Source organism: Magnolia sinica, chromosome 2 (assembly GCF_029962835.1).
Source record: "Magnolia sinica isolate HGM2019 chromosome 2, MsV1, whole genome shotgun sequence".
Taxonomy (NCBI): Eukaryota; Viridiplantae; Streptophyta; class Magnoliopsida; order Magnoliales; family Magnoliaceae; genus Magnolia; species Magnolia sinica.
The window spans coordinates 25,681,281-25,706,067 of NC_080574.1; the positions used below are offsets into that span (position 1 = coordinate 25,681,281).

The following is a 24,787-nucleotide window of genomic DNA, read 5'->3' on the forward strand; positions in this document are numbered from 1 at the left end:
TTCCCCAGGACATTGTTCATAACAATGAGGAACAATAGCTCGAAAATGGACCACTCCATGAAGAAAATGTTGAAGAACCGGTAAACGAAATGTCTCAACCAGAAGTACGGAGAAGATCTCATAGAGTAAGGAGATCAGCAATTCCGAATGATTATATTGTTTACCTCTAAGAATCTGAATTTGATATAGGAGTCGCAAATGATCCACTAACATTTTCACAAGCCATAAGTGATAAGGATTCTGATAAGTGGCTAGATGTATGAAAGATGAGTTGAAATCCATGAACGACAACAAAGTTTGTGAACTCGTTCAATTTCCCACAAGTTTTAAGGTAATTGGTTGTAAATGGATATATAAAATCAAGTGCAACTCAAAGGGTAAGGTTGAACGATATAAAGCCAGATTAGTTGCCAAGGGATTCACTCAAAGAGAAGGTATTGATTATCACGAAACCTTCTCTCCAGTATTTATAAAGGATTCACTCAGAATCATTTTGGTACTAGTTGCTTATTATGATCACGAGTTACATCAGATGGATGTGAAAATGACATTTTTAAATGGGAACCTACATGAGGAAGTCTACATGAATCAGCCAGAGGAATTTTTTGATTATGGTAATAAACAACTAGTATGCAAATTAAAGAAATCCATATATGAACTTAAACAAGCTTCTAGACAGTGGTATCTCAAGTTTAACCACATAATAGTTACCTTCGATTTTGAAGAAAACACTGCAGATCGGTGCATATATCTGAAGGTCAGTGAGAGTAAGTTTATCTTTCTGGTCCTATATGTGGATGATATTTTGCTTACTAGTAATGATGTCATGCCCCAAACCTGGAGATCGGATTCACAGGAATCCCGATTGCCGAATCTGGTGCCGACAGCCTCCGTAGTACCCCATTCTCAGCTCCTAATGTCCATATGCCAGATTCCGATCTTGAGATTACAAACGCGCAGCGTTTTCTTGAACTGATCGCGGGCCCACATCTCCTGGCTTGGGTATCGCATCGGCGCGCGAGACGTGGCGACGGCGCAGTCGTAAGGGTACAATAATCTGGTCGAGCTGACTCTGGAATACAGGACACAACTCAGGATCGCGCGCAAATGTCGGATAAAGGTCGAAGGTTGCCGGAATTCGACCGGGGGAACTACGGAAGCCTACAGAACGGTATGGGCTAGCATATGGGTCTCACAAATGATCTAAGCATGTTACGTGAAACTAAAAATTTTCTCTCCAAGAATTTTGAAATGAAAGATATGGGTGCGGCTACTTTCATAATCAACATTGAGAAATATCGAGAAAGATCACATCGATTGCTTGGACTATCTCAGAGAGCCTACATTGATAGGATTCTCGAAAGACAGTATGAAGAACTGTAGAGTTGGTGATGCGCCTGTTGTTAAATGAGACAAATTCGGTCAGGACAAATGAACAAAGAACGATGTAGAGCGAGCACAGATGAAAGATATACGCTATACTTCTGCTGTAGGGAGCCTTATGTATGCATAAACATACACTCGGCCCGATATTAGCTTTGTTGTAGGAATGTTAGGTAGATATCAAAGTGACCCTGGAATGGATCATTGGAAAGCTACAAAGAAAGTCATGCGCTACTTATAGGGAACCAATGATTATATGCTCACATATAAAGGATCCGATCAGTTAGAAGTGATTGGATATTCTGACTCCAATTATGCAGGATGCATTGATAATAGAAAGTCCACATCTGGTTATGTCTTTTTGCTTGCTAACGGGGCTATTTCGTGGAAAAATGTTAAGTAGACTTGTGTCTCTACTTCTACAATGGAAGCGGAGTTTGTGGCATGCTTTGGGCCACTACCCAAGCAATTTGGTTGCGGAACTTCATCTTAGGGCTTCGGGTTGTCGACACCACTTTGAAGCCACTGAGAATTTATTGCGATAATACCACAGCAGTTTGTTACTCCAAAAATGATAAGCGTTCTAGTCGAGCAGAGTATATTGGAGTTAAATATAATTTTGTCAATGAAAATGTTCAAAATCATTTAGTGTCTAGTGAACATGTAAGGACAAACTAGATGATTACGGATCCAATGACCAAAGGATTACTGCCAAATACCTATAAGGGTCATGCAGCTGAAATGGGCCTAGTTAGGATATGATGTACCTCGGTCATTAACTTGATGTAATCGACAATATTGATATGAAATCATATTTTCATGCATTCTTATTTATCATTACGTATATACATTTATGGTGGATGTAAGTTAGATATAATTGTTGGACCATTATGTTTAACCGGCCTTATGCTTAGCCTGTTAATCTTCTCATTTAGCACTGGATTAGATGTGAATTGCTAGTGGTGTAATACATGGAAGGGAGTATGTCGCTAAATGATGTATGACCGCCATGATTCACATTAGTAGTTTCATTTAATCAAGGTATTATGTCATTTCTAGTGTGGAGCCATTGGAAGTATTTTTTCAAATGTCCAAATTCAAAAGAAGTCATTTTTTTATAAAATCAATATATATATATATATATATATATATATATATATATATATATATATATATATATATATATATATAAAATTCAAATCTAGGGAAAAGCCCTCATGATGTGGTCATATGGGCCAAGTGGGAGAATGTTGGAATATATAAAGAGAGTGGTCCACTTATGACCACAACCTTTGTATTAGAAAATAACTTTTCATATTCCACACCTTTTCATTTTTTAAGGGGTGTCTCTCCGCATTCCAAGAATGACTTTTCACATTCTTAGGAGTAACTTTTCCCATTCCCATCTCTTGGAATTATGTAATGGCATTGAATATTCTAATTAATTGGAAAAGATAAAGAGTTATGTAATTTCTTAGTTCCTTTGATGGGTTGGAACCAAATCATCTATAAATTCAAGGCTCCTGGTCCCCCTCTCCAACTCAACATTTACAATTGATCTCCCGTCTCCATTCACACATCAAAGAGAGTTAAGGAGAGAGAAGATCAGAGTTAGTTGATCTTAGTCATTGTGCAAAGTTGAGAAGACCTAAATCGTTGAAAGCGATGGCTCATCAACATCAAGCTTCTTCATCGTCTAATTCAATGGTGCAAGGTACACTCTCTAATTTGTACAACTCTTTGGTCTTCATTTTCTCAAATGCATCAAGCCTATATCCTGTGAATTTTATATTGTTAAACCATATATAAAAATTAACATAAACATCCACCCTCGAAACCTCCCTTTTGAAACCTCCTTCGAGTCTATTATGATGTTTATATGCCATTCACACCATTCATAAGGTTATTTATAATGGTATGAATTGAAAATACAAATATGTTAACTTGATCCAAAACTTTTTCTCCCCTGAATGTTTCAATGGTGGACATTCAATCATCATTATTTTCCATCATGCGGTTCACTTTAATTTTGGATCTGCCTCATTTTGGACTCATGCCCAAACATGATTTAGAGAAACGGGAAGGTGTGGATTTCTTTAAAACATCACAATGAGCCCCACCCAACTTCCGTTAGAAATCAGAGTACAAGTCGGACCGGAATCCTCATACATGGATTGGGCACTACCGTGTCCCTAACTTAGGAAGGGACAAGGGTTCTGAACCCCACTGTGATGTATGGGTTTCATCCACACTGTCTATTTATTTTGTCATATCGCTTTAGGATAAAAGCCCAAAAATGAAGTAGATCCAAGGTTCAAGTGGACCACACAGTAAGGATTAAACGGTATGTGTTAGACATCCACACGTGTGGGGCCGCCGTTATGTGTTAGACATCCACACCATGGATTTGGTGGGTCCCCTCTAGGTTATGGGATATCTCAAAAGTCAGTCCTATATGGAACTCAGGTGGGTCGCACCATCTAAAACTATGTGAAACATATCTAAAACATCTAAAAGCATTTTGTGGGAACAATACAAGTTTTAGATATGATTGAAACTTGGTATGACCTCTCGTCCAAGTGGGACAAACAATGGATCGTCTGGATGTTTGAACCACATCTCAGTGTGGTCCTATAATTGATCATGAAGTTTTCAATGGGTGGGTAACCCTAAACTATTCTATGGTGTGGCCCACTTATGTCTTGGATTGACCTTATTTTTAGGAATGGTGCATCTGATTGGTGGTGTGGATTTCCAACACACATCATGGTGGGGCCACATGGCTCAATCTTGGGAAGCTCCCATGAGGTCGACCTCATAGTTACATTTCCCTACACACACACACACACACACACACACACACACAAAATCATAGCACAAGTTGGATATGTGCATACTCGCAAACCCACCCAATCACTAACCAAGCTCAAACTAACATCACAAATGCACCCACGCTCATTTTAGTTATACCCATACCTAGCCATATAAGGCCAAGATCCAATGTCTTCGAGGCTTACTTGACCCATTGACATCCTTCTTGATGAGTAGAGCGGCCTACATATTGCCCATACCTACAAGTTGTCCATATGTATAATTAGTTATGATGTTATATATATATATATATATATATATATATATATATGTGTGTGTGTGTGTGTGTGTGTGTGTGTGTGTGTGTGTGTGTGTATAGATCTAAATGCATTAGAGTACAATTAGAAAAAAGATGAGATTACACATAAGTCGTTCGCATACGTGCCCTAACCTTTTTTTTTAGAGAGGAGTTATTGGTGCTGAATAGGTGACAACCCTAAAATAGTAATAAGAATGTGAATTCTCTCTCACACCCTAATAGAGAGTAGAGACTTTTTTATATAGATAAAATTATAAATACATACTAAAAATGATTTAGATGAGAATTTCATTACAATAAAAATGAAGGTGGTTTTGAATATTTGATTTTGAATTGTCTCATCTCTTTACAGGCCCCATCCAACCCAATATCCTATCATGAATATGAATATTGACTTTAAACCAAACATCATAAAATCTAATGATTGACAGTACTCTTGTGAGGTCATCAACAAGTTCGTCCGTTGTGGAGATAAATCAGACATCAAAAGCTACTTTTGAAACCTTCTCTCGAATAAAGTGAAAGTCCATTTCAACATGCTTGGTTTGAACATGAAAATTTGAGTTGGTTGTAAAATATGTTACGCCAATGTTATCACAGAAGTATCGGTGGCTTTCGGAGAAAGATACTAAGTTCTTCAAGGAGAGATTACAACTAAGTTAATTTGGTTGTAGCACTTGCAACCACATAGTACTCAACTTTTGTGCTTGAGCATGCAATAGTTTGTTATTCACAGAAACTCCAACATATAAGGTTAGAGTCCATAAAGATAGTATAATCTCCAATAGATTTATGATCATTAGGGCAATTGACCTATTCTGCATCCAAGTAGGCAAGAAAAGTGAAGAGAGTTGTTTAGATAAAATTATAGACTCTAAGTTAATGTAATTTTTAGATATCAAAAGATTCTCTTAATTGTTGTCCGGTGAATTGTGAACCAATGCATGAATTGACAAACTTTGCTTACACTATATGCAATGTCCAGCTGGGTAAGTGTCAAGTATAATAGGGCCCCAACAGCACTTTTATATAGTGTGCTATCATTAAGGGGTTCATCAGATGTGACAAATAATTTGGTTGATAGTGTCATAGGAGTGGAGATTGACTTTGATTCATTCATATGAGTTCGACAAAGGATGTCAATAATGTACTTCCACTGAGAGTTTTCAAATACCTTAGAATGAAGGCATACTTTACATTGAACATAAATCTGTTAGACATCATCACTTAGTTGAATTTTTTATACCACTAGCTAGAGGATTGTTTAAGTCCATATGAGAACCTTAAAAGCTTATATATTTTATACTTTTGATATGATTCTATAAACCTTTATATTTTAATTCACCATTTAAAAATATAGTTTTAACATTCATTTAGTGAATTAGAATACTTAATAAAAGTAATGACAATCAAAATATGAACGGATATCATCTTAGAAGTAGGAGAGTATGAATCAAAGTGATCAACTATTAGCTACTAACTTAGACGCATATTTTTCAATTAATTCATCAATCTTATGTTTCTTTTTTAATATTAAATTTTTTTTCTTTAAGAGATAGGTCAATTAATTTTTACATGTTATTAGTTCTAATAGATTTTATCTCATTTGTGATTGCTTCTTTCTAAAATATAGCATCATGTGAGTACCTAGTATCTTCAAATGTGACAGGGTTACCTTCTAGTTAGGTTAGAAATACATGAAAATCAAAACCATGGTCATTGACAACCCTAAGCCATATACTTTTTCTGATTTTTGGTTTAGAATGAGGTTCTTCTAGGCCTATAGGATTCGAGTAAGAAAACTCATCTATTTTTACAGAAGAGGAACCCATATTGTTTTTTAATCTATAAATAAAGCAATTATTACATAAAACTCTACATCTTTTATCTTCCATTATAATGTTTTCACCAATATCTAGGAATTTGCAAGCAATTATTACATTAATACCCTACAAGTACATACTAAGATATTCCGATGCCTAATTTAACTTTTTAAAGATCTATTAACGTAACATAGGCAAAACAACCCTAAAAACCACAATAACTAATAGTGGGTTTTCTATCTTTCCACAATGCATTAGGATTATCTTAAATTTATTTGCAAGAACTGAATTTAAAATATAAGAGGCAAATTAAAGAAATTGAAACTAAGCAACATAGTATTCACAATATTAATTAGTCTTATTTTAATATTTTACTGCCCATTATGTTGAGTAGAATATGGAGTAGTACCTCATGAATAATTTTATTACATTCACAAAAATTATCAGAATCCTTCAAAGTCCATTCACCACCTCACTTTTAAGGACTTTTACTCTTTTCAATTGATTTTTTACTTCATTTTTAAAAATAATGAATTTAGAAAGTGCTCTATCTTTAAATTTTATCAAGTATATACATACACATATAAATTAATGGGAAATGATAATACTATATTTTTTACCTTATCTAATTAGAGTTTCTTTAAGATCATATATATCATAGTAATTTAATCCTAATAACTCATAATTTCTTTATACATTAGGAAAAAAAAAAAAATCTGCTTACCTTGGACTGGAAGCAAGATTCATACTTCTCAAATGCATTGTTTTCTAAACTAGGGAATACACCATAAGTAGTTATATTTCTAATAGATTTGACATCCATATAACGTCTACTATACCACAAAGAGACAAATACAATATGTAAGTAGAAATAATTTTATTCAATTCAACATTTAGTTTGAACATACCAAGTTCATGATTTGTATAAATCTAATCCTTTGTAATAATGATCAACTCATAAATATATGTCAACTTCTCCATGTTCAAAGTTAGACTAAGACCAAGTTCTTGTAGATGTCCGAAACATGAAGAAAAATGGCTAATGTAATAGCCTTTCCTACGGTAAATATAAATTCCACATTTCCCTATCCAACCACGTTTGTAGTAACAGTGTTGCCCATCTGAATCTTACTGTAGGTTGTACCCTCTTCGTAGGATTTAAACTAGTGTCTATCATAACACACATGTATATTATCACCCATGTTAATCCACCACCCATTTCATGGTCTCAATTTGATCACATTAACCTCCGTGATAACTACTACAATAGGTGGTGCTCCTCGGTTAGATTTACTTGAGATATGGTTTTTTTTTTTTTTTTTTTTTACTTTGATTGTTTTGAGTTAGTTTTAGGTTATTGAGTTTTCCCTTAAACTTAAAATTTTAATTCTTCTCGTTCAACAATTTGATTTTTGAAACTTCATCATTTGATTACCCATTTTTATCTTAAAGCTTTGCCTATCCCTCGATATGAAGATGAATGATGAAAGGTGGTTTTAGAATCTTTTTAAGATTAGGGTAATTTTTAGATAATTGCAGCCACTTGAAGGAATTCATCTAGTTTAATCCCTTCACAGATAATTTAATAAACTATCAATTTCAATTTGTTTGGCTGCTGAATTACAAACTTGTCATCTACCATTCAGTATTTAAAATGCTCCCTAATTGCATTTTTTTTCACACCCACTTCTTCTGTCTGATATGTTCACTAAGTTAATTTTCGAAACATCATTTAATTCGTTATTTTTATCCTATATCCTTGCTTCTTCCTCGATACGAAGATGAATTAAGATGCTTTCTATGGATAACTCATTAATTTTATGATGAATAGTGTTTTAAAATCTTTTCAATGTGGATATAATTTTTCAATAACTACCATCATTAGGAGTTTATCTAGTTTAATCCCCTCACATATGATCTAATGAACTATCAAATTCAATTTGTTTGTTTGCTAAGTTACACACTTGTCATCTACCATTTGGTATGCCTACTAACTGCGTATTTTTTTTAGCCTGTTTTCTTATGTTTTATACTTCCTTTTCAAAGAAACCATATTTTAGTGATGTAGAATAATTACAGAACACGTCATATGGTGGATTCGAAAGTGCAACGACTATGGGATTTTTGCATAGATAATCATCTTTATCCCACTTCTAACGGACAACAAATAGCTCCAATTCATGCAAATCCAGCTTCAGGAATTTATTGCATAAGTCGCTTGAAGAGTGGTGAGGTAGAAGAACATTTCTTCCTCCACCTTTTATAATGTTGCCCATCGAAAATTTCCAAATGAATCAACTTATTGTAGTTCGAGGAGTTTCCTAAGCTCATAGGAGCCATCTATCTTCAAACTTGTCGAATCAAATGTAGGGAAATAAACTCAAACATAAATAAATCAATGAAGATTTAGAACTTCACACTCTTTGATGATTGCAAAAGCAATAGAAAATTGCCCATATATCTAAATTTCTAGCTAGAATGAGACACAAACGTAGTCATTGTCTTTGAGATAGTTTGTGATCTTAGTTGTTTTGACCGATACAATAGGCTCTTTATGCATTATCCTTAGGATACAACACCTAGCCTATATTTAATCCCCGGCATGCACAAGCCATAGAAAACCTAACACCACCACTCTTCCTTCATATACTTAGTTATCAGAGAGGAGGGTTAAAAATTTCCAATCTTAAGTGTAAAATTGCTCATTACAAAACCGCTTGTTATCATAATGTGGACGCACTCCAAAAATCAAGAGATGTTTCTCAAAAATGGATGCAGTCTTATGCAAGTGACTCTGACAAGATTAAGCCCATCCGATTAAGCTTATCATTGTTGGATCCGCGCACACCACCGCGCATGAGTACCATGCATTCGCACCCATTTAACTGATTTTCCCTAAAGGCTGGCCTTGCACATGCTTGAGGAATTGAACACAATGTAGTACTTTTTAAAAGGTTCGAGTGAAAATGCTTTATAAGCACTTCTCACTCCCTCTCCTTATCCAATGTGGACATTAGATTAATGTTTTGCACTGGGGTATTTCAAAACAACATCCCCAAACTCACCAACAATCGACCCAAACCATCCTCTAACGAAGTGCATTGGAAGAAATAACAGTATCCTCTGCAATGGATGGCCTTGTGCATCCACATCTTCATTAGCAAAGATCATCAACGAGAACATCTACACCGTAAAACTTCCAAGGACTCCATTGTTGCATGTAACATGAATAATGTAGGCAAATGCAAAGTATTACAAGATAAGTTCACAGAAACTGTATTACAAACATTCTCGATATCACATCACAGAAACAGTACAACAAACAATCTCAAATATCATATCATCTAAAACACAACTTACTTTAAATCCAACCTTCTGGAAGAAATGTCGGAAAACAATAATGCAGCTCTCCTTTATCTCACATAAATGAAAATCTAGGCTGTAGATTCGAGAAAAGGGTAGTCGGTGTACCCCACAACCGGATCTAGTGAATAGAAAGTGTTTCTGTCGTACTTGTTAAGAGGCGCATTAAGCTCAAATCTCCTAGGCAAATCAGGGTTAGCCAAGAACAAGCGGCCATAAGCAACTAGGTCTGCATAACCGCTAGCAATAGTTTTGTTCCCATCTTCTCTGCCATAGCCTCCGGCTGCTATGAAAGTCCCCTTGAAAGCCTTTCTCATAGGTACAAGACTGTGGGGAGTTTCGAACTTCTCACCTAATGTGACCATCCTCGGCTCGACCATGTGGCAATAGAGGATTCCATACTTGTTCAGTGATTCAGCCATGTAAAGGCCGAGGGCTTCTGGGTTTGAATCCCCAGACTCGCTGTAATTGGCAAAGGGAGAGAGCCTGATGCCGACTTTATCAGCTCCAATCTCATCAACGACGGCCTCGACTACTTCTAGAGCAAAACGGCAACGGTTCTCTAAGCTTCCACCATACTTGTCGGTTCTGTCATTAACTTGATCTTTCAGGAACTGATCAATTAGGTAGCCGTGGGCTCCGTGTATCTCGACTCCATCAAAACCTGTATGCATCCAGAGAAAGAATGTGGGCAAGATTCAGACTCACGTGGGCACATCATACAACAATGGGAGAACTGATGGACGGGTGGTGGCAAAGGTGGAGGTCAGGTTTGGGTTACATCAGGGTCTGCCCGGGCTCAACGCATTTACCAAACAGAGGAAGTAAACCATGACCCGAACTTGACCTATTTAGCGAACAGGTCTAGAATTTAAACCCATGGCCAAATTACTAGGTGCAAGACGCAATCAGCTCAACCCATTTACCTTAGCATACCTCATCGTAAGGCCCAATGGTACTGATAAAGCAGGTTTGGAGATTAAACCCCTGTATAACTATTAATAAGCTTCTTATATGTGGTCAGGTGGGATCCGCCTGAGCCCAACCTGTTTACCTAACAGGCCACATTTTCTGGCCTGATCCCAACTCCCAACCAGATAAGTGCAGCCAACCTGGATAAGTAACAAGTGACAGGCCGACACGACACATTGCCAGGCATACATGGTCCAAATTTCAGCAATCATGAAAGGGATGCAAGCTTATTTCTGACATTTAGAACAGTGTCTGCATCACCTTATTATGCTGCTTATGTGAAGGAAACTACAACACGTTAAAGATCAAACGAAATGCGATTATTCTAGATGCAGCAAAAAACAAGTGGCCAAAATGGTCTGGCAAGGTGGGACTGTTCATCTGATATCTATGTTGATGGGCCATGATGCAAATATCATATAACAACTGGATAACCATAGTATCATGTGGACTTTGATCCAGATAATGTGGATAGCTAGCCATATTTGGTTTTAATGGCCAATTTGCTTGCACCAATCAGACAAAGTTTGTTTTGCATGATTATAGATCTTGGTCCCATCCACTGGATTGAACATGCCATAACTACTCAATTTAACAATACCATAGGGATCCTCCATAGACTTTTTTAATATGACCATGAACAGATACGGAATATGGAATTTTGAAATTCTCTTCTCCCACTGTGGATGAAATGAACCTTTTACCTGCCTCTATGGCATTCCTAGCGGCAACTCTAAAATCCTGGACGATTTGAGGAATTTCATCTGTCCTTAACCGCCGCGGAGGTGAGAACTCTGCAACATCGACACCACTGGCACGAAGCTGAGGTGTCAATGGCTTGTCAGTAGAGGAGATGGGAGCTTGCCCATTGGGCTGAAATCCTGTAAAAAGGAAGAAGATAAAATTATTCCAAAGGCAAATGACATGGGGGAGGCCTTTACGTCCTACTAAACCAACAAAAGCATCAACCCAGTGATTGAGTAGCAAGAAGATGGGAAAGAAAAGGTACAAACATTTCCACTGGTTGAAGGGAAATGAAAGGGTTCCAGTGCTCACTGCACTGATTAGCACTTTGCAGTAAACCCATGAAGGACCGTTCCAAAAAAAAAAAAGGAGAACCACAGAAGAAGGATCCATTTTAAGGGCCCATGGACATCTGCTGCATACTTTCCAGGTGCAGGTCTCTGCATATCATTTCTAGAGTGCAACAGGGCAAGGTTGGGCTGGGTCGAGGATCAACCTGAGCCCAAACCAACCTCAAGATGACCCAGCTCATGCTGATTAGAGCTTTACGTTAGACCCATGAAGGACCGTTCAAAAAAAAAAAAAAAAGTAGACCCAACCATCAAGGATCCATTTTAAGGGCCACGGACATCTACTGCATACTTTCCTGGTGCAGGTCTCTGCATATCATTTCTAGGAGTGAAACTTGGATGGGTTGGGTCAGGTTGAGGATCAACCAGAGCCTAACCTGGCCTCAAGAGGACCCAACCCGCAACCCAACCTAACTCCGACCAGGATTCCAACCTCAGGTCCCCAACCCTAATTCCTCTATAATCAACCCAAATTGACCCAATGCGACTCGACCCTGCATAGATAAAGATGCATTAAGTACATGGTATTGTGTAATAACATTAGGATCTTTCACCATCTCTGATTATAGGCAGCAATACTAATATATTCTCAACCTGACATACCCAAAACAAACCGACCCAAATACATGAGATTATTCCCAACCTGACATAACCCAACCTAATTCCCAATTAGGTTGGAATCATCCAACCCTAATCCAACCCGAAGACCCCGACAACCTGACCCAACCCAATCCAAACTTAGGTAGGGTGAGTCTGGTTCGGGTTGACCTGATCCCAAGTTGCAGCTCCAATCATTTCCATAGGTCAACTAATGGTACAAACACAATAAAAAGCCCATCGAGCCAAGTCTTTTCCCAAGATCATTGCCAAAAATACACACACATGCACAGGCAGACGATCACTAGTTTCTGTAGTAATTCTTTGGCTAGTTTTGGGTTATATGTCATGGAAATTAAAGGAAAAGGAGATGAACTGAAACACACCGTAATTAGAAACTCTCCCCACATGCCAAATTTGGCAAAAGAAAATACCACCCTTCTCATGAACAGCGTCCACAATAGGTTTCCAGGCTTCCACCTGCTCTTTTGTCCAAATTCCAGGTGTCTCGGGGTACCTTCAAGATAGGGAAGAAAAATACATAGGCATCAGAAAAAGAAATTGCATTTGGATGCACAAGTTTGTGAGAAAATATAAACCCCAGTGCATCAAAATGATGTCGATGGTGACCTAATTCACCATTATATATTTAATGGGACCCATGTTTCGGTTATCCAAACCGTTGATCTTATGGTCAATACTGTTACAGGGGATTCCTCAAAATCTGCCAGATTAGTTGTTCCCTATAATTTTGATGAGTGGCCTACAAATAGAAGGTTAAGAAAAAAAAATACAGCTATGGTTCAGAAGATAGCCAATGGTTCAAAGACTAGGATCTTCCAATCTAATCTGGCAGAACTCTGGCTCATCTCCCACTTGCAATGGATCCAACAAAATCAATGAACCATGTGCCCCACTTGTCCAAAATGGCAGCTTAGGATAATTTTCTAGTTCTGATGCATCAAGACTCGGTAGTTCCACGTGGGTTGAATTGTGAACACGCAGTTTAATCATGAGCAAATGTAACAGTATTTTTTTTTTCTTTTTATTTTGGAGGGTGAAATATAATGGTATTTTCTAGTACCGTCTCTCAGAAATAATCATGGTACATTCCTTTCGAGTCCTAATTGAAAGTAATGTGATTGCAGTTTGAAGCCCAGTCCTTTTATTGAACTACTAAAGGCGCAATTCAATCCAATGGAGCATCCAAACACAGATTCAGTTATTCCCGCATAAAGCATAATACACACATGAACCTCCATGGGTAAACCATACCCACTGTCCAACCAGTGCACATGTTCATGAATCTAGATCATGCAATCAATGGGCCACCAATTTGTTGACAAAGCCTAAACGAGACCAATTAGATGCTCTTAACAGTCTGATCATAGCCTGCTTTGGAGCATCATCAGATGTTAAGGATGACAACCCACGAAATGAATCCATTGATATGATGGTTTGGATATTGAATTGATGTTATTTTCCGGGCCATCCATTAATTGACAAGTATGTGCACTGGTCAGATGGTAGAGGTGGTTTTATGTACATAATCTGGTGATATGGTATATACAAAAGATTATTGCCTCTTAGTAAACTAAAAACAAAGACAGAAACAAAAGGAACCAGAGAGAGAGAGAGAGAGAGAGAGAGAGAGAGAGATAAGTTGCAACTTTGAGTTCTACCCTTGAGCTGTGTCAGATATACCAGTGGCTTCAGCTATTAAAAGGCCCCCTTTGGTGGTTCTTTGAGAGTAATACAAGATGGCATGTGGTTGAGGGACATTTCCATAAGATCTTTGCCTCGTCAATGGTGCCAAAACTATTCTGGAAAAAAATAAAATAAAAAAAAATACAGTTTCTTGGGTTAGGCATTACTGATTCCTGAACAAGTTAGGTAGTTACATTTCCCTTTATCCATCCTCACCTTCTCACAAGAAAAAACAGTAAAAATAAGGGCTACATTCGTGTCTTGCAACATGGGTTGCCCCTCAGTCTACAACCATACACCTGATACACATGTACGAGATCTAAACAATTAATTCTGTTTAGTCCATCGTCTAGACAAGCCCAATATGACATTATAGGCCAATTCATGTCTGACTGATGGGCCTTTTCCCAGTGGAAGTGGACTGATGCTCATATTTGCTTTTGACCATCCATTGGACAAACCACAACATCCGAATGGCACGATTTTCGGGCTATGGAATCTCCACAGCATGGTCATCTGAAGAACCATCTAGATCTCCTAGTTTGGGTGCCACATACATTCTTTAAGTAAAAAAGAGAGAGAGAGAGAGAGAGAGAGAGAGAGAGAGAGAGAGAGAGGAAAAAATGCTTATAATGTGAACAACTTTATGTGATGGTCCACAAGAGGAGACAAAGTTCTGAAGAAAAAAGATATACCTTAAAACATCAAAGTCCTTTAAAATTTTAGAGGAGAAGAAAACAAGAGGTCCTTTGATATTCTCTTATCCTAATGGCATGAGAGCATCAGCTGATACAAGAATCAAGTGTATCTTTACCCAGAACAAGAAATTGATTATTGAAAGTTATTCAAATAGACAAGCTTCGGTGTTCCATGTGAAGTTTCCATAGTTTCTTGGGAACTCGAGGGATTAATTTCTCCACTGATCTCTCTCTCTCTCTCTCTCTCTCTCTCTCTCTCTCTCTCTCTCTCTTCAGAAGAACAAGGAAAAGATCAAAGGCAACCTCAAATAGCTGGGAGAAAGTCATGGCAACAACAAGGATGGTGGCGAACAAGGAAAATGCCTGGGCCAAGAGTTTGTATTGTGAGCTTGGGTTTTCAGTTTGCACATGTGAGGCCCATGCTTTAATGATCCAATTATACGATGATGGGTCTCAATATGGATGGTCCATGCACTGAAAATCCCCAAGATTTGAAGATACCATCCATCGATCTCTGGCCTTGTTTGGGTTGACTGTGTACCTTTGTTACATTTTCTTTCTTAGCAGAAGATTTCTGCAAGCGTACAAAGGGTTACAATTTTCACATCAGAGAGATGTTTGGCTCATTAGCCATCCAAAGCAGATCCAATCATATCAACAGCTCTGATTACTAAACCAAGTGAACCCCCTTGTAAAAACTGGACAAAATAAGTATAATGAACAAACTCTCCACCCAATCATTGTATATAGTACAACCCTAGATTTGAAAATTCAAAGCCTTCTCACTCTGAGAATAAGTAGTAAACAAAACCCAAAAAGAGTTGAGAAGGCTATTTTCCAGGTTCAATGCTTCTTCCATGGAACCAAAACTCGCCCAAAACTGAGTTGACTCCTTTTCCTGGAGAAGAGAACAAGCCTCCCCCCACACACCCAAATGGGCCTTTAAGGCAGGTTGTTACAGTTTTAGTCCTCTAGCGAATCATGTTCTGAGGCTGAGTTTTAGTCTGTAGAATTCCACTGTCCTCGAGTGATTAAGTACAAAATCATGGCAAGGAAAATCAACAGATATTCACCAAATCGAATGTAGAAATAAGAAATAAGAGTGTTTTGCTTGCTTCCAAAATAAAAGTAAAAAATCTTGTCATTGAAGAACATGCAAATCAAAGCCAAAAAGATGAAAGCAGTTTTTCATTTATTTTAGTTAGAGGCTAGTTAAGCGAATGAGTGCGGATCCTCTGCCTCCCGGAGGCAGGAACTCCCTGCCTCCAGCGTTTTCATTGGTCAACGTCATTGTAAGTGCCACGTCATTAATTTTTTAAATATATTAAAAAATACATTTAATAAGAACCGTAACGGAGACGTTAAACCGAAGCGGTTTGCGCACTGAGTACCTCAGTACGGTAAACGTAATGAGTAAAGTCCGTGGAGCCCACCGTTATTGGCATTCCTGCATTGTATCAACTCCATCCATCTCTTTTATCATCTAATTTTAGGCTTCTACAACAAAAATTAATCATATCCAAAGATCAAGTGGACCAAACCACCTGAAACCGTGTGAATTGAATTCTATGGTTGAAAAGTTTTTGGGGATTGAATTCTACCATTGAAAAGTTTTTGGGGCCCACGGAAGTTTTATATCAAGATGATATTTGTTTTTTCCATTCATCCATGGCTTTGTGATCTTATGAACAGTTTGGATGAAAAATAAAAATAATTGGGCGCTTAGAAACACTTCAATGGTGAAAATCAATACTTTCACGGTTTCCTTTGGTATGGTCTACTTGAGCTTTTGATATACTTTGGGCTCAACTCCTAAAATGATCTGAAAATACGGATGGATGGCGTGAATAAACCACATGAATTCACAGTGGGCCCAATAGAGTTTACTCAGTACAATAAGATTCGGTACTCAATCCGATTTCATGCTAGACACAGATTTCTTGCCAAAGCCTTCTGCAATAAGATCCTGCGCAAGGATTCCAGATGGGCCTACTGCGACGTTTGTGATAAATCTAACCCGTTCATCCATTTTTAGATATCATTTTAGGACATCATACCAAAACTAATGAATATACAAAACTCAAATGGGCCACACAAGAGGAAACAGTGGGGATTTAGTGTCCACCGTTGAAATATTTATATGGCCACAAAAGTTTTGCATCGGTCTAATATTTTGGTGTTTTTACTTCATCCTAGTAAAAATGACCTTTTAAACAGTTTGGATGGCATATAAACATCAAGAGGCCCAGGAAGGTTTCAACGGTAGGAATTTCTTTCTCCACTGTTTCATCTTGTATGGCCCAGTTGAGTTTTTGATCATCCTAATTTTTGTTTACATGTCTTAAAATAAGCTCTAAAAATGGATGAATGGATTGGAATTCTTATAAACATCACGGTGGACCCCACCATACATCCAGCGTTGGAACTTCATGCAAAAGGCTTTCCCTAGTGAATCCGCATACACGGTTTCCATTGGAAACGTATTGGCTACTCCCCTGCCACTTGGTGCTCGTGGGCCCACCATGATGTATGTGTTTCATCCATGCCATCCATCTATTTTTCTAGATCATTTTATAGTCTGAGACTAAAAATGAGGTATAACCCAATCTCAAGTGGACCACATTACATGAAACAGTGTTGAATAAATGTTGACCATTAAAAACTTTTTAGGGATCATAAAAGTTTTGGATCAAGCCGATCTTTGATTTTTCCCTTCACCTGGGTCTTTATGACCAAACCAATAGATTGGATGTCAAATAAACAATACGGTGGGCCTTAAGAGGACTTTAATGATGGATATCCAATCACCATTGTTTTCCTGTGGTGTGGTCCATATGAGATTTATATCCCTCTTATTTTTGGGATCAACTCCTAAAATTATATGTAAAAATAGATTAACGGAATGGATGAAACACATGCATCATGGTGGGGAAGTGATGTCACCCATTTATATGGGTCCCACTATGATGTATGTTTTGTATCCACATTGTCCATCCATTTAGAGAGATCATTTTAGGGCATGAGCCAAAGAATGAATCAAATCCAAAACTCAAGTGGACCCCACCACAGAAAACAGTGGAGAGAGTCACGCCCACCATTTATTACGACTAAATCCAATCCAAACCTCGTCACTTTGCTTCCGAACCCCGTCACTTTGTGCTGCAACTCGTCACTTTGTCTAGTAACCCCGTCACTTTGTCTCGCAACCTCGTTACTTTGTCTTGAACCCCATTACTTTACTGCAACCTCGTCGCTTGTCACTATCATTCGTCACTTTGTATCGCAACTCGCACTTTGTCTATCGAACTTCGTCACTTTGTCTCTTGAACTCGTCACTTTGTCTAGTGATACCTTTGTCTGCCACTTTGTCTATAAACCGTCACTTTGTCATCTATTGTTGAACCCTGTACTTTTCACTGCAACCTCGTCACTTTGTCTGCTGAACCCCATCACTTTGTCTATTGAACCACATCACTTTGTCTGCATGAATTCGTCACTTTGTCTCTGAACCAGTCACTTTGTACCGCACCTAACGCCTCATCACTTTGTCCAAGAACCCCATTACTTAACCCCATCACTTTGTCCAAGAACCCCATTAAATCCCATCACTTTGTCTAGTAAAACCTCATCATTCAAACCAGTGACGGGATACTTTCAACCATAACCCATGACTTGAGGTAAAGGTAGACAAAGTGACGGAAGTTAAAGCGAGGTAGCAAAGTAGAATGAGCATCGGGTACAATAGACAAAGTGACGATGTTGCTACAAAGTTATGGGTTCGATGAAACAAAGTGACGATCGATGAACAAAGTGACGATGTCGATTGAAACGTGATGGGGTTCAGTAGACAAAGTGACAGGGTTGCAGTACAAAGTGATAGGGTTTACTAGACAAAGTGACGAGATTCACTAGACAGTAATGAGATTGTAGTACAAAGTGACGGGGTTCACTAGACAAAGCGACGAGGTTGTAGTACAAAGTGACAAGGTTTACTAGACAAAGTGACGAGGTTGTAGTACAAAGTGACGGGGTTCACTAGACAAAGTGACCGGGTTGTAGTACAAAGTGATGGGGTACAATAGACAAAGTGACAAGATTGCATTACAAAGTGACGGGGTTCAGTAGACAAAGTGACGAGGTTGCAGTACAAAGTGACGGGGTTCATTAGACAAAGTAACGAGATTGCAACACAGTGACGGGGTACAATAGACAAAGTGACGAGGTTGTACCATAAAGTGACGGGGTATATTAGACAAAGTGACGATGTTGCAGTACAAAGTGACGGAGTTTAGTAGACAAAGTGACGGGGTTGCAGTACAAAGTGACGGAGTTTAGTAGACAAAGTGACGGGGTTGCAGTACAAAGTGATGAAGTTCAATAGACAAAGTGAAGGGGTTGCAGTACAAAGTAACGAAGTTCACTAGACAAAGTGACGAGGTTGCAGTACAAAGTGACCGGGTTTAGTAGACAAAGTGACGGGATTGCAGTACAAAGTGACGGGGTTCAGTAGACAAAGTGACGAAGTTTGGATTGGATTCAGTCATAATAAATGGTGGGCGTGACTTCTCCACTGTTTTCTATGGTGGGGTCTACTCGAGTTTTGGATCCGATTCATTCTTTGGCTCATGCCCTAAAATGATCTCTCCAAATGGATGAACGGTGTGAATACAAAACATACATCATAGTGGGACCCATATAAATGGGTGACATCACTTCCCCACCATGATATATGTGTTTCATTCATTCCGTTAATTTATTTTTACTTATAATTTTAGGGGTTGATCCCAAAAATGAGAGGGAAATAAATCTCATATGGACCATACCATAGGAAAACAATGGTGATTGGATATCCATCATTAAAGTCCTCAGGCCCACCGTACTGTTTATTTGACATCCAATCTATTGGTTTGGTTATAAAGACTCAGGTAAAGGGAAAAATCAAAGATCAGCTTGATCCAAAACTTTTATGGTCCTCAAAATTTTTTTAATGGTCAATGTTCATTCAACACTGTTTCATGTAATGTGGTCCACTTGAGATTGAGTTATACCTCATTTTTGGTCTCGGACCATAAATGATCTAAAAAAATAGATGGATGGCATGGATGAAACACATATATCATGGTGGGTCCACATAGCACTAAGTAGCAGGGGAGTAGCCAATACGTTTCCAATGGAAACCGTGGACACGGATTCACTAGGGAAAGCCTTTTGCATGAAGTTCCAGCGCTGGGATGTATGGTGGGGTCCACCATAATGTTTATAAGAATTTCAATCCATTCATTCATTTTTTGAGCTCATTTTAAGACATGTAACAAAAAATTAGGATGATCAAAAACTCAACTGCGCCCTACAAGATGAAACGGTGGAGAAAGAAATTCCTACTGTTGAAATCTTCCTGGGCCTCTTGATGTTTATATGCCATCCAAACTATTTATAAAGTAATTTTTACTAGGATGAAGTGAAAACATCAAAATATTAGACTGATGCAAAACTTTTATGGCCATATAAATATTTCAACGGTGGACACTAAATCCCCACTGTTTCCTCTCGTGTGGCCCATTTGAGTTTTGTATATTCATTAGTTTTGGTATGATGTTCTAAAATGATATCTAAAAATGGATAAACGGGTTGAATTTATCACAAATGTCACAGTGGTCCTCTCCGGAATCCTTATGCAGGGTCTTATTGCAAAAGGCTTTGGCAGAAAATTTGTGTCTAACATGAAATCGGATTGCGTACCAAGTCTTATTGTACTGAGTAAACTCTATTGGGCCCACTGTGAATTCATGTGGTTTATCCACGCCGTCCATCCATATTTTCAGATCATTTTAGGAGTTGAGCCCAAAACTAAAGTACATCAAAAGCTCAAGTAGACCATACCAAAGGAAACCATGGAATTATTGATTTTCACCATTGAAGTGTTTCTAAGCACCCAATGATTTTTATTTTTCATCCAAACTGTTGATACGATCACAAAGACAAGGATGAATGGAAAAAACAAATATCATCTTGACATAAAACTTCCATGTGCCCCAAAAACTTTTCAGCTGTAGAATTCAATTCACACTATTTCAAGTGGTGTGGTCCACTTGATCTTTGGATATGATTAATTTTTGTTGTAAAACCCTAAAATTAGATGATAAAAGAGATGGATGGATTTGATACACTGCACGAATGACAATGATGGTGGGCTCCACATACTTTACTCATTTAGCTTACGGTACTGAGTTACTCAGCACACGAACAGCTTCCGTTTCACGTCTCCGTTATGTTAAGTGACGTTGACCAATGAAAACGCTTGAGGCTGGGAATTCCTGCCTCCTGGAGGCAGAGGATCCCTACTCTAAGCAAATATCGCATTGAAACGATACACTGGCAGTCTGCATAGACATGGCAGCCACGGAGGCTATATAGCTGCTGCATTGACGCCAGCAAGTTTTGTGGGTCTGGTCATGAGGTATGTGTTATATCCAAACCGTCCATCCATTTGACGCACTCGTCTTAAGGCTTTAGAAGAAAAATAAGACAGATCTAAGTAGACCACCATGCAAAAAGAAGTGGGGATTGAACCTCTACTATTGAAACCCTTTTTGCAGTCACAAAGGTTTTGGATCAATATGAAATTTGTTTTTCCTCTTCATTCAGGTATTTATGACCTTATTAACAGTTTGGATGGAAAATAAACACTATAGTGGGCCCTATGAATTTTTTAACAGTAAAAATCATAATCTCCGCTGCTGCTATTTGTGGTGTGGTCCAGATGATCTTTGGATATGATTTAATTTTTGGATAATGCTCTAAAATGATCTCATCTAAAAATATATTAACGGTGTAAATATAATAAATACATCGCGGTGGAGCCCATGTAACTTTGATCTCCTTTGAACCGATCGTACAACATGGAGCTCGAGGAGCGCCGTCTTCGCACGACACGTACCTACAGCAGCTATAAAGCCGGTTTGTGGTACAGCCGCCAATCCGCTTCCGTCAACCACCTAAGGCCGTCCTAGCAACGAACAATCGTTGGGCATAAACGATAAATTGCCCTTGGCCGGCCCATAGATGGTGAACCCCACCTGATACTCAACTGTACAGAACAGAGATCGGACAATCCAAGACGCCTAGTTTTCATCAGTGAAGCAACATGGGTATGGACAGTTTGGATCACGTGATGAGCTTCAGGTGGGGCCCACAAGTGTCTGGAGCGTACACAGTACATAATACCCCATCGGAGCACCATACGTGTGAAGGAATCAAACAGATCAAGATTCCGTGCTACCGCCAAACCCAACACACTATAAATGAGAGCCCGTCCCCGACTCTCCCGTCGAAAATCATCCGTTCCCTGGGTGGAAGAGGAGGGATGATTTCAGTGTGCTCGATTCCTCCAGCGACCTTCGCTGCCGGCGTCAATCTATCTTTACTTCTTTTTTTTTATTAAAAAAAGAAAAAAGAAAAAGAAAAAGAGAATCAGAACAAACAAGCATTTTACCAAATTCAAGCTACAAGTAATAAGTACAAACAGACTGAAAAGAAGAAGAGGAAAAAATCCTGTAACGAGATTGAAAGGAGAAGCAGCAAAGATTTCAAAAGAAAGAAAGAGAATCAATCCAAAATCGGAAGTTGGTTTCGAAATAAACAAATGAAAATGCAGGAATTGGATTAGAAAGAGACCTGTGAGAAAGAAGGAATTTTCCCATCTTGTAAGGAGTCATGAGAGGAATTTGAGACATCTTCTTTCTTACAAGGAGCTTTTTTCTTCCTTGGGTGCTTTCCCACTCTGAAATGTTTCACTGCGCCTGCCTATTCCCTGTAGATACTAATTTATATAGAGCGCTCCCTATCGAAAGATGTCAGGGTGGTTAGAAGCCTGAACGAAGGACGCGGATTAGATACTAACAGGTTGAATAGCGAGTCGGCTACTGAAGTAACGGTCCATCCATTTTAAAATATCATTTTAGGGCATGAGCCAATGAATGAGGCAGATAATAACGGCTGTAGTGGACACCACCGCAGAAAACAGTGGAGAGAGTGATTCCCACCATTCAAACTATCCTAGGCCCACCATAATGTTTATTTGAAATTCAACCTATTCAAAAGTTAAAAAAGACATGAAATAAGGGATAACACAAATATCAGCTTGATCTAAAACTTTTGTGGCCTATAGAAGTTTTTAATGGTGGGCATCACTGTCCCAATGTTTTCTGTGCTGGGGTCCACTGGAGCTTTGGATTTAACTCATTTCCTAAAATGATCTCTCCACATGGATGAAAGGTGTGGATACAAAACATGCATCATGGTGGGGCCCACGGAACTTGATGACGTCACTTCAGTAGCGAGTCCCGCTACTCAACCTGTCAGTAGCTAATCCGCGCCCGAAAGAATATGCAGCCCGAGTCCTTTTTCAACGACGGAAGAACCGTGAAAGACATGCTGATAACGTACGTGGTGACGTCAACACCACGTAAGGACTCTGTGGGCCACCGTGATGTATTTTGATTTTATCCATGCCGTCCATCCGTTTTTTCAGCTCAGTTTAGGACGCGGCTTCTTTGATACCTGTATCCACCGAGGCCGGTGGATCCCTGTCTGAGGGGCCGCTTGATGTGTCTTATATCCACACCGTCCACTTTTCCAACTCATTTTAAGTTACCAGCCAAACGCAAGGAAACGGTGGTGATTGAATGCCCACCATTGAAACAGTGGTGATTGAATGCCCACCGTTGAAAACTTCTTAGGGCCCGACCACACAAATATCAACTAAATCCAAAACTTTTGTGCCCCAAAAAAGTTTCTAACGTCAATTATCTGTTTCCCGTGGTGTGAATGATTTGTAAAAACGAACGAAAGTTGTGACTATAAAACATCGCACTGGCCTCGCAGTAAAATGAAGCGCATCCAAGTTAAAGTGGGCCGCATTGTAAGAAACACTGGAACAATAAAAACTTTTTAGGGCTACAATGATGTTTATTTGTGATTACTGTTACATGTTTAATACTGACTATTTCATATGGTGTGGTCCACTTAAGTTTTGAATATGATTTAATTTGAGCTCATGCCTAAAATAAGCTGGCAAATTGAATGAACCGCATAGATAAAACACATAAATCATGGTAGCCCACCGATTCCTAACACCACGTAGCTACCCGGTGTTGGGACACGGACTGCGTACCTACAGTTAAAGCTGGGCATCGAGTCGAGTCGGATCGGATTCAGTCCAACTCGACTCGGTCCAAAATTTACATGGCTTGACCCGAACTCGATCCGGTCTGGGACCGAGTCCTGGTCATTCGACTCAATCCGATTCGGACCACTGCTGGCCTAGTCTGATTCGAGTTCGACTCAGTCAGAGAAACCGAGTCGGATCGGATTAGGTATGGTTCGGATCGATTCTGATTTTTATTTTTATTTTGAAAAATTTTAAATAAAAATGGTGGGCTACCGCTTCAAAATATTAGTAAAATTATATATATATATAGATATATATATATATTATATATATATATATATATATATATATATATATATATATATATATATATATATAAACCTAAAATTTTCAACAGGGAAGGTCACCTGATCTAGTGTGTTGAAATTTAATGTATGATTGATCTTAACATGCTGATGATCGAGATGGCTGCTTGTTCGAGTAGAGAAAGAGAGGAGGAGGGATTTTAGGAATTTGAGAGAAGGATTTTAAAGATTTTAGGGCTTGTTTGATTTTCCATGATATATGTAAATCATGGTAAATAAGTAATTATTACTTTTTCACCTTGTTTGAAAACATGAGAGTGATTCCACCTCAAAAATTGAAACAAAAGTGTTGACTTAAATATATGAACCCCACCATAATGTATATGATATATCCACACTATCCATCTATTTTATTAGAATATTTTGGAGCATGAACCAAAAAATAAGACAAATCCAACACTGAAATAGCCCACACGAAAGGAAACAATGGTCGTAATTCGTCCACCATTAAAAGTTATTTTCTTCACTGGGCCCATGTTGAGGTTT

The 24,787-nt window shown here is 38.5% G+C and overlaps 1 protein-coding gene across 5 annotated transcripts in view; it reads right to left on the reverse strand.

The window, feature by feature from the left end:
• Positions 1 to 9,571: 9,571 nt before the first annotated feature.
• Positions 9,572 to 24,787, reverse strand: part of LOC131236731 (putative 12-oxophytodienoate reductase 11) — a 56,876-nt gene continuing 41,660 nt past the window's right edge. For 2 of the 5 annotated variants that reach the window (XM_058234124.1, XM_058234120.1), the window contains 2 exons: positions 11,376 to 11,552; positions 9,572 to 10,363 (listed from right to left, as the gene is read on the reverse strand). In XM_058234124.1, the coding sequence (XP_058090107.1) occupies positions 9,771 to 10,363; positions 11,376 to 11,552 (770 nt within the window). In that variant the 3' untranslated portion in view covers positions 9,572 to 9,770. Of the gene's footprint in view, positions 10,364 to 11,375; positions 11,553 to 12,748; positions 12,880 to 14,044; positions 14,186 to 22,441; positions 22,603 to 24,787 lie in introns of those variants that run through there. The other 3 variants (XM_058234123.1, XM_058234122.1, XM_058234121.1) reach the window with 3 other exon arrangements.